The 16712-nt window shown below is 47.3% G+C and overlaps 1 protein-coding gene and 1 long non-coding RNA gene across 2 annotated transcripts; one reads left to right on the forward strand and one right to left on the reverse strand.

Annotated features, from left to right (window-relative positions):
* Window positions 1–703: 703 nt before the first annotated feature.
* LOC142897209 (protein-glutamine gamma-glutamyltransferase K-like) lies at window positions 704–15080 on the reverse strand. The gene is made up of 14 exons (XM_076039342.1): window positions 14933–15080; window positions 10182–10504; window positions 9913–10104; window positions 6970–7221; window positions 6186–6304; window positions 5981–6088; window positions 4857–5034; window positions 4387–4525; window positions 4107–4299; window positions 3055–3208; window positions 2035–2319; window positions 1623–1783; window positions 1413–1549; window positions 704–1316 (listed from the first exon to the last, which is right to left on the reverse strand). Exons 2-14 carry the CDS (start codon window positions 10501–10503, stop codon window positions 1169–1171), a joined length of 2388 nt encoding a protein of 795 aa, XP_075895457.1. The 5' UTR covers window position 10504; window positions 14933–15080; the 3' UTR covers window positions 704–1168.
* LOC142897210 (uncharacterized) lies at window positions 12467–16520 on the forward strand. The gene is made up of 3 exons (XR_012928433.1): window positions 12467–12506; window positions 13563–13671; window positions 15500–16520. It is a non-coding gene; the product is annotated as an uncharacterized LOC142897210 (long non-coding RNA).
* Window positions 16521–16712: the final 192 nt, after the last annotated feature.

A 16712-nucleotide genomic window follows, 5' to 3' on the forward strand; every position in this document is an offset into this window, starting at 1 on the left:
GAACATCGTTTCAAAAGAAAAACTCTCCTAATGTTTGCAACACTGATGTTACTCTTATATATAGGTATATTCGATTCAGAACCAGGTCACTAGTTTTCTGTACAAGCTGGAGGACAAGCATCTCTCAGACTCCCGCATCATTTCAACCTTGGAAGTAAAAAAAATAAAAAGTACTTCTGCTTCTGCTTCTCCAGACCCACAAACTATCGGCGTTTCAGGCGTTTATCTCAAAACATCAACTTTTTGCCCGCGTCATGTCAAAATCTTCTGCCCGCAGGACTCCTGGGAGGGATTAGAGGCTCTCAGAGTGCTCGTGGATTAGCGGGAACTCTAGCGGTGCCTCGGCTGTGCCGCGTGGGAAGAAAGAACTTTACTCTCAATAATAAAAGGCGGTGGTGGCTGTGTGCTCTGTGGAGATATTCCAACCTGCTGAAGGACACAAGCCCATGTTTTGCCCTTATTTATATTTCTGTAGTTTCCTCTGCAGCTCAGACGTTTTTTGCCCACTCACAAGTGAGAAAGCCTTATTTTTTATCAAAAGCACTTTGCACTTTGCGCTCTCTTATTTTTTTGGGAGAGGATGAAACTTTTGTTCAGAGCAGTGGTTGCGTGTGTGAGGAGCATCCCGCAGGAGAGATGATACACAATCCAGATAGTCTTCAAAAAATGCGTCCATTACAAGCTGCGAACGCCATCACTCTCGTACGCTTATTTGCTTATTTTATTTTTTTCTCACATTTATTGTGCGTGTGCAGATCATCCGCGGCAGTGTTTGCATAACACACAATGAAATAAATAAGTCAATAAATAAAGAGAAGTCAACATCGAGTCCGTCTGGGGATGAGCAGATTTTACATTTAAGGCACGACAACAATCAAAATAATATTTTCTACATGTGTACATTGGAAAATCTCCTCCTCCTCCTCTTCATCATCCTCTTCATCCTTGTTCTCCTCTTATTCTTCTTCCTCCTCCTCACACTCTTCAAAATTCCAGTGCTAGCTGATAATTAGCATCTTTGTGGTTAAAGGAAATGCGATAGGCAGCGGTACATGGGCTCTGGAATCTTAGGAATTTTTTTTTTTTACATACAAATGATCTTCACAAGAAAACGCACTCGTCCGTGAGTCCATGGACTCAGCAGGCTGAGGACGACTCCACCGCACCATCACTGCCCTCCCTGCACGAGCAGGTCGGCCACGCCGTGGACCTGCGTCAGCTGCTTGCAGTCCAGCGAGGCCAGCAATTTCCTCGGGCCGGCCAGCGAGGGGACAAAGTGCTCAGTCAGAGACACCGACGCCCGGCTGCCGATATCTCTGCAGGGGCGACAGGAAATGACACGGCTAATCGCTGGCGATCGTCGAAACGCTGCTGCAATATATACGCGGAATCTTTGTGCGTCCTCCTCTCACCCGTAGTTAATCCTGCGAGCGGCCACCAGGCCCAGCCCCTCCACGTGGAAGACGACGGCCTTCAGCACCCGCGGCAGCGGGTTGGTGAAGGAAATCTCCGCCGCCATCTTCTGACCCACCACGGCCCTGCCCACCGGCTGCGTTAGGGGGAAACACAGTTGAGTTCCTGTTTTTTCTTTCTTTTTCTTGAACAAAACAGAACAAACCAACCTTGATGATGAGGGCTGGGGTCCTGAGGCGGAAACTGAATTGGGTGGCCACGACTTGCTGGGTCTCCTTGACTCGGCCCGACAGTGTCAGCATCAGGGCGGCCTGGTCTATCAGCTGGTCCTTGTAGTCGTCGTACTCCAGCGTCCACTCCAGCGTCTTCACTGCAGGAGGAAAACAGAGGCACAGTCATTAAAGCCGTTGTGTAAATTTGTTTTCCTTCATTTTCTTCGAAGCGTCTGTTATCATTTCAGGTGCGTTTTGGCCTTGCAGCTGTTTATATTATCAAAACTAGTTTTCCAGACTTTGATTAGTGCCTTGTATGAATTCTCCGGTCCACTTTCCCATTTTCGGGCTTCCAACATGTGAGCGCAATCACAAAATATAACTTCTGACGTGACGTTCTTCCTCTCACCCTCGTTGGGCAGGATGTCCACGTCCGTCCGGTCCCTCCTCACTGTGGCCTTGTGCACGCCAGTGTAGTACATGATGGACGCCTGGCTGTGCAGGTCCAGCGTCCGCTTCTCCGAGCTGCTGTTGCGCAACTCGATGCTCAGCTCGGCGTTCTGTCCCATGGTGGGGCCCTCGCCGTCCAGGGCGACTGTGACGGTGATGTCCTCCGCCGTCGGGGCGGCGAAGGCCTCGGCCTTGGAGCCGTAACTGCAGGCGGTTTCCACGGCGATACGTTCCGCCTCGGAGCCTGAGGGCGAGCAGAGATGTTGAGAAGTTAAGAACTGTTTGTGTTGATTGATTTATCAATTTCTTTTTGAACGGGGCCCTATTTTGACCATTTTTCAGATGTGCTGTCTTCTACTTCCTACAATACACAATGCACTTACTTCTGAAGAGGCTGTTGCGGCTCTCCTCCCCCCTCCCCTACCTGCTTCACCGGCCTTGGAACAGCTGCCCTTGTGATTGGCCAGCCGCTCACTGCTACTGTTAGCTTGTGGGGAAAATGGCTACAAGCTCCCATGCGGTGAAGCTTTGTCGACAGTTCTTTTTTTTATTTTTTATTTTTTTTATTCAGTCCTCATCCTCAGCTCATTTCAGCACAGTATCAAGGAGAACACCATCCCGGAAGTCACTTTTCATACTAAAAGGTAAATGGACGGCACTTATGCAGCACTTTCCAGCACCTTCACGGGACACCAAAGCGCTTTACAATGGACTCTCATTCACACACACACTCATACACCAATGGGTGGCTGCTGTCATGCATGGCGCTACCAACCCCATTGGAATTGCAATTTATTGTTAAGTGTATTGCCCAAGGACACAACGACAGACTGGGATGGAGCGGGATTTGAACCGCTCTACCCTCCTGAGCTACAGTCGCACACGTGGTGTGATAGTTAGCACGCCAGTTATACTAAAAAAAACTTAAAAAGTCAATTTTCAAAATAGGACCCCTTTAAATACAGATATGCGTGAATACCCTCAGGGTGTTTGTAAAGGTGGGTGATGTCGTTGCGCTCGTCTGAGCCGACAGCCTTTGTGCTGATGAAGTGGCCCACGGCCTTTTTCTCGCTGTAGATCTGTGTGAACGTCCCGTCTTTGTTCCTCTGCCAGTAAATCTTATCGCTGTTAACCTGCCGAAACAAGAAGAGACGGAGAAGTTGTGAACAGATCGGCGCAGTCACGCGTCGTCTTTGGCCGGCCATGTGGCTCATTAGAGAGGACAAAGGCATAATTTGTCAACAGCATGTTGGTGACTGAAGAATCAGCGGAGGATTGTTCAGTCCATCTGAGGGGGAGAAGAGGAATTTTGAGTGGAGGCAGGATGATTCAACCGGCCGTCAGAGAAGCGTTTTGACGCATTTCAACCACCAAATCTTTTGGAACAAGTTTCTTTTGTTTCTTGTGGCTTTTCGTAGTGAAAAACCTCTAAATCCAAATCATGTGACGCACATAATCAGAGAGACACACAACACTGGTAACTGTAAAGACATGATATATGGCATTTTTTGGGGGGGATGCCCGATGCCTTTTGGCTAACCGTCGTCCTCTGTTAGCTGTTTTGTGATGTGGCAGCACCTGTTGCAGGGGTGTGTTGGTCAACTGTTACCAGATAGACGTCGTCCTCCAGGGCTTCTCTGTAATTTTTTTTTGTGCCACAGTAAGCCACTGAGATCCACTCAAATGTCAGTGCTTTTTAATAATGCGGCTAATGCGTCTAAACTGAGGTGGAGGGAAAAAAGGGCACTTTTCCAGCCAGGCAGTTGAGGTGACACAAAATGGAAAAGTTATTTCAGGCACCGTGGCTTATATGTCACACTTGAGGAATCGAAGGTCCTGAACGGTGACAATTTTTAGATTCTAATCTGCTGTTATCTGCGACGTTCTGCGGAAGGACGATCAGAAACTTTTTTTTTCTTTTTTCAACCCCCTCGTCACCTCCTCACCTGACAATCTCTGATAAAAACACAGCAAAGCGACGGAAATGCACGGCGGAAAACTTTTAAACTTTTTGCTCTTTGCTCCACGAACCTCGGCAAACACAAACGGAGAGTCGTGCTTGAGGAAGACCTGACCGTTGCGGATGGCGGCAAGGGAGGCGGGGCCACAGCGGAAGGTGCCCTGGCTGGTCTCCTGGGGGGTGGCGTCCACGGTCTGCCAGCCGCCGTAGCCCGCGGGCAAGTCTGCTCGAGCCATCCAGCAGTCGGTCCACACGTGGAAGTTCCTTCGGGGGAGGACGAGGAAAGGAGGAGATTAAGGTCGGGTAATGAAGGTGAAGGGAGCGACCGGCGGTGGCAGCCGGCGACCTCACCAGATGGAGTCAGCGTTGAGAGAATCGATGGGGTCCAGGTTCTCGTCCAGGTAAACGTCGGTCGTCAACGAGACGTCCGTGTCGTGAGCCGACTTGTAGTTGGTCACGGTGCGGCTGGGGACACCTAAACACCTCAGAACTGGAGAAACACAATAAATATGAGACCATCTCAATGTGAAGAATTTGTTTTAGAAAGTTGCCCAGAAAGGGAGATGAAAACAACAGACATGCAGGTTGAGTGTGTTTCAGATAAACTGCGAGTATGTCAGTAGGTGGCAGTAGAGGCATCTTAACGAAGGCCGCATAATTTGCATGGTTTAAACTTTTTTTCTTTTTTTGCTATATTATTATTTTTAATTTATTTAGCTATACTAATTTGTATAGATCTCTATCCTTTTCCATTGCGACGCTCCAAAGTCAGGGTGACAGAACCCAGTTAGATGCCAGGAAGTGCTGAGAGAGGAGCTCACCTGTGGTGAAGACCCCAGCGAAGACCCAACACTGGCCGTACTTCACAGGCGTGCCCTTGTTCTTGTGGTACTCCTTCAGGATCTCCACGCTGCCGCTCCACACGGTGGGACTCGTTCCATCGGCGTAGAAACCCGACCAGTTCCCCTCCACCACACCTCGGTCATCCAGGGAGTTGATCTGCACGCACAGAGAGGGACTTTGTTTGTTTATGACATAAGACGATCAGGCAGAAGGCATCAAAGTCGATCCTTAGATCCTAAGACGGGTTCATAAGAAGCCAAGTCATTGCAAAAGTGTGGGCGAGAGATTGCGAGAAAGAAAGAAGGAATTTCACTTCAAGGCGCACAAGATGGTAGAGAGATACAATTCGCTCCACTTGGGCCAATCATAGCCATGAATATTTTCTTTATTTTGCAGTTCTGCAGTGCCTTCATATCTGTGGCAGGCAGGCAGTGGTGGTTGCAGAATTGATGACGGTTCCTGCAAACTGACACCAGGATCTGAACGGAGCTGCACTTGTCCTTTTACATTTCTTAAAATGTAAAATGTTGCATTATATATCGACTGATGAGGATCAGTAGGACGACTCAAGTTCATCCACACGTGACTGATTGTCCAGTAGCTGCTGCCTCTGCGACACCGAGACCCATTGGGGTTTTCTTTGTATTGATCTGTGTCTGGATGTTGCATTAGCCGCATTATACCTTCAGTCAATCAATGGGGCAGACTTTATTATGAGGCACTTTCCACACGCACAGAGCAAAGCATATGCCCCCCCCCCACCCGCCGACCTCCCAAACTGCTCCTCCCCCTCCCTGCAAACACACACAGAATAGGAGGAACCAAGCTGATTGGAGCAGCTTCCACTGGAAGCGAACAAACCCCTCAGGCAAGAAGAGCAAAGTGAAAATTAAAACGCTTTTTAGAGCAAATTGACTGTAAAATAATCAGGAGGCAGGGGTGCAGCGGTTGCTTGAGTTTTAATTAGCCAATCAATTATAGCGAAAGTAAAGTGTAATTTAATGTAAACACTGTGAACACTCGGTGGCCCCTTTGGCTCCATTAACACTGTGCAGCACGCACACACAAACACACACACACACACACACACAGATGTTCTTACCATGGCCGATATGATTCGCACCACATTGATGGGGTCTCCCCATCCGGATGATGGTGTTCCACTTTTCTCCAGCAGGAAGAGACACGTGGTGAGAATCCCATCATCAAACTGAACGTATAGGAGAAAGTTGTCACCCTCCACTGCTTGGTCAGAGTACACACACAGACACACACAGACACACAGACAGGAGAGGTGCTGCACCCACCTGGCCGTAGTTCCACGTGCGCGCTCCAATTTGCTCCATCGTGCCGTAGTAGATTCGCCCCACGTCGTTCAGGACAAACTCCTGCCTCTCCTCTTCGGAATCCATGTAGACGGCGTCAACTGGAGACACGATGGGAGGGAAAACAAGAATCACATGATCAGGTTGTCATTGATATCACACCAGGTATCCGTTTCATAAACTTTTCTTATAACATTTCTTTAAGCTAAATGTGACTAAAAGTGAAACCATGAGAGTTTATTACTATTTTTGAAGGCTCCCACATTGTGTGAAACTCACTTGTACAGGCCAGGGAATAAACACCCTGGATATTAGAAACTTCTATCTTTTCCAGCCCTCTCAAAGGAAGCTAAGAAGTTAGCAACATCATCCCCAAGGCGGGAAAGTCTTATTTTTGTTTGCTTCCAAACATGTGGAAGGTCCAACAAAGAATCAGTCTCAGGCAGGAGGCTATAAACAGAGGGCTAAATAATCTGTTTTCGGAAAAAATAGACCATTTTCCCCCCCCGAATACATCATCATACTGGTCAAAATGATGGACTGAAAAAATGATAAATGATTGGAAAATGGGGGGCGGGTGCAGATATGACTGCTGACTGGACATACTGTTTATCTTGTTTATTTTTTCTTTCTAGATTGTGTGATATCTGCTTGAGCTTCTGGTCAGTTGGCCCTGAAAGGCTGAAACCAGAATCTGACTGCTGCTGCCGCTACTGCTGCTACTGCTCCCAACCTCCCACTCAGTGTTCTAATTTCCTCTCCTCACCGCCGCACCAGGGGTTGAACAGCACCACAATGTCATTGGCCGGATCGTGCGTGGAGATGAACTCGCCACTGGCGCAGCTGGTTTCCACCGTCAGCTGATATCGGCCAATCACGGCCGTGGGCGGAGAGTTGATGGAGAGCAGCAGCCTGTCGCCGTCCCGTCTCGCGATGGCAGCCTCCCACTGGTCGTTCCCGAGCTTCTCCACCAGGGGCACGATGGCGTGGGTGCCCTTCGCCACCGCCGGCAGAGGCCCTGAGGGGACAGGACGAGAAATTAGCAAAGGTGTGAGAAAAGTAGGCTGTGTGGAAACTGTTTGGCGCAAGGTTTTCCCTCAGCCCCGGTTCACTTTCCCTCATCCGAGCCGCACCCACATTCCTTCGCTCCGTGGCAACCCTGGTTCAGACAAACACTGAGACTCGGCATGCCTTGAAAGCACTGGCCTGACGAGGTTTTGCAAACACAGCTACACACACACACACACAAACGTGCATGCACACGCATTGATCCCCGCTGACACTGTTAAGGCTGTTGCTGTGCGGCTCTGTGTTGCAGGAGGAACCTCTGCTGAGCCAGCGGGAAGGTCACAGTGGCAGCGGCGGTGGTCTCTGAAACATACCAGGATTCGCAGGCAATATGAAAAATAATTGCCGTGAGTGTCATGCTCACTCTCACTGTGACAAGTTTTCCCCAGAGGAGGACTTGTCACAGCTTTTCTTCTTATAGCAGCCCTGCAAAGCCTTTCCGCGAGAAAGAAAAGGCTCAGTTAATTCTGGATGCGGGAAGTTTCCGTTCTTAGCCGAGAAGTAACAAAGCAAAATCAGGAACAACTGCAAAAAGTCTTCCTTCTGTGCCTGTTGACGATCTTTTTGCTTCCTCAGACAGGTTTTTATCTACCAAAGGTGGAGAAAAAAAGTTAGCAATTTCAGCAGTGCTAAAAATAAATAAATCTGAATCTCCGAATAGCACAATTGTGTGTGTGGAACAATCTTTTTGATCATTTTCATTCGCAAGCTGTTATAAAAAAAAACATCCCACAAACCCACCCAACCCCCTGGAAGATCTCATACTATTGAGCTCAATCATTCTGATGAAATCCCTCATTGACTTCCACTTGATTTTGGCAAACAGCCGACAGTGTCGGACTCTGATTGGCTTCCCGTCGAGGTGCTTGACGCCCTCCAATGTCGGCCTGAGAATTGGGGGGCAGTGTAGCCACATCCAGGCAGGAAATCTCCCTTGCATCCGTTTTTAAACATCAGAAAATAAGGATATACTGGATCTGGAGGCCTGGTTTTACAGCTGATTGACGTAATCTTCTGTCTTTATCGCACATATCCGTTGCCCCTGGAGAGCATTTGGAGCGGGTAGGCTCAAACTTGGAAGGTGATTGGGTGAATCTTCTATCACATTTCACGAGGACCAATCACCCATGTAGTTACATCTCAAAGAGTGTCCAGCACAGGCTCCCTGCGACTTTGAACCTTTATCACATCAGAGCCCATTGGGACAATGAGAAAGTGACTAAACTGAGAATAACTTGCTGTGATGTTTCCTATAACTTTTTCCATGTGAACGCCTTCTACTGCAGGCAAAACAGCAGCTATAGCAGCAGCAATGCTAATCTCTCTAGCATCATTCATTCATTTATTTTCCATACCCGCTGGAGCCTATCCCAGCTGTCATAGGGCGAAGGCAGGGTGCACCCTGGACAAGTCGCCAGTTCATCGCAGGAACACATAGAGACACACAACCATTCACACTCACATGCACACCTACGGACAATTTAGAATGTTCAATTGACCTCACATGCATGTTTTTGGAGTGTGGGAGGAAGCCGGAGAACCCGGAGAGAACCCACGCAGACACAGGGAGTCTCTAGCATCAATTTAGGCTAATTCTACTTCTTGTTTTATGAGGATTTTTTTTTTTTTAAATGCCCCTAAACCCCGTCTGACACTCTGCCTTAAGAGCGGTTATTCAAAGTTGCTTCATGGTTTTATAACCACTGTACCTCGCTTGCACCACCCGTGTCTTTATGCAAAGCTTTGTGTGAGAATTTCATGAGGGATGAGCAAAATCCTCTGAGTGATCCAGCTGCTGGTCAAGGTTGCCTGCTGGTGGAACACATGGTGGTTTTTGAATAGTATTCATGTTGATGCATAATATGTGCATGACATTTTGGATTTAACGTCTCTCCTTCGAACTAAACAACACAGGCCAGGAAGTGTTGACAGAGGTTGCTGTTTGCCGATAATAACAATGACCTTCGGGTTCATTTTTTATCAATTTGTTTTCCTGGCTAGCATGAAAGCACAACCTGGTAAACACGACGCTGCAGTTGTTCTCTTCCACCTCCACTTGTTATTATGCGCGGCTGTAATTGTGTGATCTAAATTTGTCTGCGTCCTCTTTGCCTTACAGCACCCGGCACCGGGGCGGGAGGGAGCAGAGGCGGAGATGAAAGCTGGGTAAACATTTGGTGGGCTGCGGCTCAGGCAGCTGGTCGCAGCAGCAGGTGTGACCATTTGCAACAAAAGTGTTTTTTTGGTTGTTTTTTTTACAAGGGGCCGGGCAACAGCATCTGTAAAGCTCTCTCCCGCCTTCCCTTCGTGCGTCTGACGGAAAAGCTGCTAAATCGATGCAACAGCTTCATTTGAGGTGACTTCGGCTGTTTGCATCAAGATTAGTCAGCAGTTTTTTGGATACATTAGTGCAGTTGGCAGTGAAAAGTTTGATGTTTTCTAACTCCTCTGTTTTGCACCTGCAGAGTCTTACTTGTAGTTTTATGAGTGCTATGCCAATTTACAGGTCAGCCAGACATCTTATCAACAGTGTTCTTTGCTGCTCGCAGTGCCTGCTTTGTGTTTAAAAACTGAAAACAGGAGCAGACAAGGAGCACAGAGGAGGGATGGTGGTCGTCGAGGCCTCCATCCCAGGACCCACCTGTCTTCAGTTCCAGGTGAAGCTTGTCGGTGTTCCGGTCCAGGGGTCGAGACAGAGTGACCCACATCTGGAACGGCTGCCCCCTGCGGATGATGAGGTTCTGGCTCTGGTAGAGGTTGGTGTGGTGCTTGGTGCGGTTCTCCCCCGACTGGCTCTTCATCAGGTCGATGGATCGCACTCTGAGGAGGAGCTCTGGAGGAACACAAACATGGTGTGAGCCGCAACCTCTGACATGACCCTCGTTTCACCTTGACTGCCAGGTGGTTTACCGTCGATCTCGCTGCCATCGGGATTTTCCTCCTCTTTGTCCTTGTCCTCGTCCTTGTCCTCGTCCTTGTCCTTGTCCTTGTCGCCGTCCTCGACCTCGTCCGTCGTCTCCAACGTCTCTGTGATGTCGTCATCGTCCTTGCTGCGGCGGCAGCAGCATGGGCAGATCTTCTGCAGCCAGCGTCGGCAGGCGTTCTCCGTCTGCTCGTCCCGCTCCTCCAACTCTTCCCTGTCGTCCTCGGCCTCCTCCCCGAGACTAAGGGTGACTGATGGGAAGCGACCCACCGCAGATCTGTTCCGGAAGGAGCGAGTCTCCACAGGCATCCTGGATTAGAGAAGGACAGGAACCATTCAGGGGCTGCCAGGAAGACTCAGGTGATAAAATGTGGAGTTTCTTTTTGACAGCAGGATAAAGACGCCATTACTTACCATTCACATTCTCTATATTAGCAAATGGGCAGTTAATGCCGCTAAGTTTGAATCATAATGGGAAAAAAAATGCCACTGATATTCTAAACTCTTTCAGTGTTGAGACTCGTCCTGGTCCTCATTTGCATTTTGTTGAAATATTCAAAGTTTGTTCTAATGTTTCTTCTTTTAAATGGATACTTGTCTTTTAGGTTCATTTTAATGAACCACTAATTGTCGTAGTTTTGTACTACATGTTCACCAAAACAAAGTGTCTCCTTGCAGGTGTTCTGCAAAGTACTGAACCTGCACTGAAGCAACAAAAAAAAAGGACATAATGGAGTTATGGAGAATACCCCTAAGGTGGTTCCTCTGTATTGTTTTGGTTTTCTGTAAATAATGTTACACCTCCTTTGTCACACCTCATCAGCTCACGTGGAAATGCATTCATAAACCACCAGTGGTTGTCCAAGCGCTTGGGGCTGACATGGTAAAACTGTGGCGACAGAGAGGAAATGAAAAGAAGAACTGTTTGCCGTAATGTGATTTTTAAATAGATTGCTTTTCCAGCCGAGCCAACTGCGCTTCGCTCTCTCTCAATTAGGGCACAGCGAGAGATTAGAGATTAGCCAACTCGTGGCCGTGAACTGAACCAAAAATAAACCGGCACTGGCAAAACTTGCCAGGATGAATGCTTATTATCTGTCACTCATTCCTTCCACCAACTCCCTCACTCGCTCCTTTTTTCACGGGGGTCCAATTTGATTTACGCTTTCAGAATGTAATTCTGCACCTTTAAGGGAATGTGACAGAGATTCCCTCTATTACACACGCGTACGCACGCACACACACAGAGCCAGAGTTGCTGTTTAAAAAGTAGCCAGACAGGTAGGTCGGAATTAAGCAGTAGCAAGTGTGACACTGGATTTGTTTCATATTCACGTCAGTGGAGTCGAGTCTGTGAGTAACTCCACTCCAATCAAAACAACAGTGCAACACAATCCTAGGGGCGTGTCCACGGGACAGGTTGGCACCCTGGGTGACACCCATGCTGTGTCTCAATTCAGGGTCTTAGGGTTGCCACCCGTCCCGTTTTTCCCAGAATTGTTCTCTTTTTTCACCACCTGTCCCAGGAAAAATAAAATCTCTCCCAGGACACAATTTGTCTCGTCTTTTAGGGAAAATGACAAAACCTCATTTGATTTCCGTCTGTGGTCTACTCCGTAAAAATACGCGATTGTCCCATATTTGGTAACTAAAAAACCGTAATGAACGGATACGGGACGCACTTCACTTTGCCTCGTATATTTCGGGGACGGCCCCCCCTCCCCCGTGGACAGATTTGAGACCCCCCCCCCCTCCCGAGATGTCCCAGATTTGAAACTCTAGGAGGTGGTAACCCTACAGGGTCTGCATCCTTGAAGTACACATTTTGAAAGGAAGTTGCGTCATAGCACTGCGCAAAGGCTTGTCCCAATTCCCGAGGGTGCTTAGGATGCTCAAAATGCGTACTTGGAATGCGCCCTCGTTTTAGCCCATTCCAAGGATCCAGCGCTACTATCCTTCGCGTACTTATGTATCCTATGATGCTTTGGGTGCTGCTGCAAAGCATCGTGGGATCCTGGGAAGTGAGCTGAAATTAGCGCCATGTACTGGCAAAGACACTTCGTATAAATTTAAGTATTGAAATTTCACATAAAATATGCAGTTTTAACATCAGGTTTTTATTTATTTGAATGTCGAACGACATCGTTAGATGGCGAACCAATGGTTAGCTTGATGCTATAAAAACGTCACTTCCGGGGTTGGCCAGCAGGAGGGAACGACTGTCCCTGCCCTGAATTGAGACACAGCCCCAGTGTGACCGACTAACAAACTGACAAATCCACCAGGGCTGGGATGCAGACTTGGCCAAAGATGTGAGTGCTATTCTTCCTTTTCTGTGTCAGTGGTTGTAAAGTGTAAAGCTGTAAAACCATAGAAATATCTTCCTGGTTTGTTTGTTTCTTCTGTCTTCGCTCCTATGACAATGACAAGGCAATGACTATGTTTATTGCTGTTGGTAATTGTTTTTTTTGTTCTGTCAGTTGTAACTTTTCAGTCAGTATGCAGCGTTCTTTCATGCGTGACTCCATAAAGTTATTTTGAAAAATATAACCATTGACGCAAGTTTGAAATCATTGCAGGTCCCATATTTTGCAAATTCCCTCTGAAAATGAACGAATGACTCCCCAGTAATGTGAAAAGTCAATCCTTGCTTCTTGTGATTGCTGTCCTTTTCTGAAAGTGTTAGCAAGATGCACAGTTCTGAAAATCAGCTACTTGTGACATCACAAAGGGTGCTGATACCCTTGCTTTGTTGTTTCTTCCACACTCTTGGTTTTGTCTCTTTCAAACATGTAGAAGGTCCAACAAAACATCAGTTTTAGTGGGAAACCTAGAACTTTGTGGAATTTTTTTTTTTTGAGAGGCTGTAAACAGAGGGTTAAAAACACATTTTTCTGGAGATGTATGTTTGTTTGTTTTTTGCCGCTCAGCTTGAGTCTAAAATATTGAGACTTGTTTTCAATCCAGGCAGGAATTTTTGGATGAGTGTTCGTCCAGTGATTGATAGAAACCATGTGGTGGCGCTACTGAGAATTAAAGTGACTGCCAAAAGTCTTTCTGATGTATCCCAGCTGAATTTTTTTCTTTGCAAGCCGGCGTCAAGATGTTTGAGCCCTATGCAACCACCAACATGTCATTCCAAAGCTATTTGGAATTCTGTCCACCATTGCTCCAGATTATTAACTGATCACTTATCAGGCAAACTGTGGGCCTGCGCAACTGCTGCAACCGACATGTGAAAACGAAATCCATAAAATTACCCTCTGCAGTGGGAGAGAGAGAGCAGGAGGGAGGGGAAGAAGAAAAAAAAAAAACAGGGATCAAAGAGGAACACTGTATAAACATGCAGTCCATGTCACTGTGCCCAGGGCCGGGCGGTGAAACCGACTACACGCAGGGCGGATATCAGGATTTCACAACAACTTCACGATAAAGGCAAGTCGACCAGTCGGACCAGATCAGACTCTGGAAAAGAAGGTATTTGATGACAATTGCGTTTATTTCTGAGGCTTGAACACGTTCTGGGTCACGAAGAAATCCAGCCACCGCCCACTGAATGACGCCATTAAGACGCCACTCCATGTGATTCAGTGCCTTACAAATACACTGAGTGCTGATTAATTGATTGATGTTCTTACTGTTTTTTCAGCCTATAGATATAATCCAATATTAAACAGCCCTGTACCTTTTGTACAGCAGACACATTAGAGTCTTCAATCGCTAATTCATTCAATTAAAGGATTTGGGCAACTTAAACACTTACTACTATGTTTTTTTTTTTTGTTTGTTTTTTAAACTCTTAGCTGCTATATTAATCAGTCAGACTGCTTTTACTTCGGTTTCTACAGCATCATTCTGTAACACCACAGATCGACAGAACTGCCGGAACCACTCTAGCCAAGCTGACCCCGAACCCCTGACCGCACCGGCTGGAATCACTGTCACCCTCCTCGGCTCTCAGTGCGCTGTGTGATGTTGTTTGCGGTGATGAGGAAGAGGTGATGTCGCGGGTGGCGGCTGAACCCGCTGCTCTTATCTGAGACTCTCATCTCTCCCCGCATAGCTGCAGAGTTATTCTGCGAAACCAACGGAGGCACACCTGTGTGTCGCAATACACACTGTTCAGGTGGGGGGCTCGTAGATAAACATCATTTAAAAAAAAAAACAACCTGGTCAGGTGTCAAATGGAGTTCACACTCGCTGCCTCTGCTGCTGCTGCGGCTGATGGAACACACCAGCCCGTGCTGCTCACAAGCTCGGGCGACCCGGGAAAAATCCTCTGCTCCCCTCATGACTCGTCACCGCGGGGCTGCGAAGGAGCCACAGACCCCCTGTGATGAGTTCAATTGGGGCGTCTCGCAGTCATCTCTGCCCACCCCCCGAGATCACATCTGATAACAGATGTGTGCGTTGGTCTACCGCACTTGATAACGTCTCCCTGTGGCTGCCGACACTTTTTTTGGACTGCCGACTGACTGATTCACTGCAGCAATCAGATGGTGAAAGACAAGAGTAGCGAGGGGATGAAGCAGAAAAAACAGAATCAAGTTTGGTTCTGAGCACAAACGAAGAGCGACATCGGCGCCTCTCAGAAGTCGGACGAGCAGAGAAGCTGAGCAGAGCTTAATAAGGAATAAATGATGGACCTCCAACTACAAAGTTCAATCAATAGAAGGACATAAAGGGCCGACGTCAGGGGCCTCAAGACTCACGCTGTCACCGGCTCAGAGTTACTCACTTTCAGTGCAGGACGGCAGGAGGAAATCTTCTGTTCGAGTGTGTGTGTGTGTGTGTGTGTTTGTGCCTCCGAGGAGAATCACGGCTTCTCATAAATACTTGTGCAAAGACAGCCAGAACACGCCCTGCCGCCACACACACAACCACCAGGTCGGATCTCAGGAACAACATGTGCACGTTCTGGAAGAGTGCCAAGTATTTGCTCCAAACTACTTTTTGTTTTGTTTATGTATATATATATACATATATATATATATATGTATATATATATGTTCTTATTCTTCTTATTCGTATTATTCGTATTATTATTATTATTAGCATCATTGTTATCATCATTGTTATTATCATCATTGTTATTATCATAACATGGCTTCTTGGGAGTGAAGCAGTTTTTAACTTTTAAAGATAAACAGTAGACGCAGGGCCCAAGTCTTCCTTGTGTTTAATCCTGGGTTCAGCTCCTGCATTAGAGAGGAGGCAATCATCAATGCTGTCAGCTTTTTTCAAGATTACACACACACACACACACACACACGCACATAAAATTGATTTTTTTTTTTTTATAAAGAGGTGACTGATGGACCAAGACGGATGAGATCAAGGGGAAGCCGACGCCTGAATGACGGAGGGCGACTTTTTACTTGACCTGAATTTCAAAGTAGATGGACGGATGGATAGACGGCTGGATGGACGGATAGACGTGAATGGTGCCAAACTTTGCTGCAGTCCATCACGGTGACCAGACCTCTTACTCACAGCGGACACATGGGAGGAAGTTCCACCTGCCCGAGGTGGTGTCCCTCTGTCCTTTTGTGTGAAACGCTGTAAAAAACAACAACAAAGGAGCGAGCTAACAGCGAACGACTGAACATACTTAATATTCACCCAACAGGTCGAGTTGGTTTTTCACCGAGTTTCTCAGGCGCGCGTGGCCGGTTGACTCAGCGCCACTATAGCGTCGTATAAGCGACAAGGCTTGTGAGGATATTAACGGTGTCGGTGTTGCAACAGCGCTGACGTGTCGGTGCCTTTGGAAAGTTGTAACATTCAAATAGGGTTTGGGAGTGAAATATTTCAAAGTGTGTAAGTTATAATTAAGAATGACACGTAATGCAGTTTGTTTGTGACACGTTAAGTTTGATTTACATTTTTTTGTAAAAAGAGAGGAAGAAAGAAATTTTGAAAAGAAATAAAAATTTTGTGATCTGAGAAATTAGAATTCCTATCAGCCTCGGCGCTGGTGGGTTTTTGGTGCTAATCAGGTCACACGAGTCTGCCGCTGCGGAGAAAATGATTGCTGGCACAGAAATCGCTGCCTGCTGTTTGTACAGTTTTGGCACCTTTTTGCCAGCGTTTTGGCCCTTTTCCATCCTCGGAAGCAATTCGGAATGCAAATTTCCCCATCGTGGGATCAATAAAGGTCTTCTTCTTCGTCTTCTTTTTTTTTAATTATCGTTTCAGTGTCTGACAGTCTGTCAGCCACACACACACACACATTCACAAACAGACACACACACACACACACACACACACACAGACTTACTGACATGACAAAACAATAAAACAACTGACAGCTGGATACAACAGGATCATCGCTTCAGTCCCCTGGCTCTGTCCTTCACGCAGATTTCATTTTACACCAGGCATCTAGCCGACTGTCCTCGCTGGTCACGCTCGCTCCGCCTGTTACACCCAGACGACCTCTGACCTCCCCGTCGGAGGAGGACGGTGTGCGCCCGGACCAAAGAGCACCGCCTGAAAATGCCCTGCAGCTCCTGAAT

The sequence above is a fragment of the Nelusetta ayraudi genome, unplaced genomic scaffold (genome assembly GCF_046127955.1).
Source record: "Nelusetta ayraudi isolate G7.1 ecotype Tasmania unplaced genomic scaffold, CSIRO-AGI_Nayr_v1 ptg000059l, whole genome shotgun sequence".
Taxonomy (NCBI): domain Eukaryota; kingdom Metazoa; phylum Chordata; class Actinopteri; order Tetraodontiformes; family Monacanthidae; genus Nelusetta; species Nelusetta ayraudi.

Excerpts from the sequence above, each read along its gene's own strand:
- LOC142897209 (XM_076039342.1), bottom strand. The coding sequence starts at position 10,503 with ATGCCTGTGGAGACTCGCTCCTTCCGGAACAGATCTGCGGTGGGTCGC. Across the intron at positions 4,526-4,856 it reads CGCTGGGGTCTTCACCACAG|TTCTGAGGTGTTTAGGTGTC; the intron begins GTGAGCTCCTCT and ends GTGTTTCTCCAG. Across the intron at positions 4,300-4,386 it reads CTCAACGCTGACTCCATCTG|GAACTTCCACGTGTGGACCG; the intron begins GTGAGGTCGCCG and ends CCTCCCCCGAAG.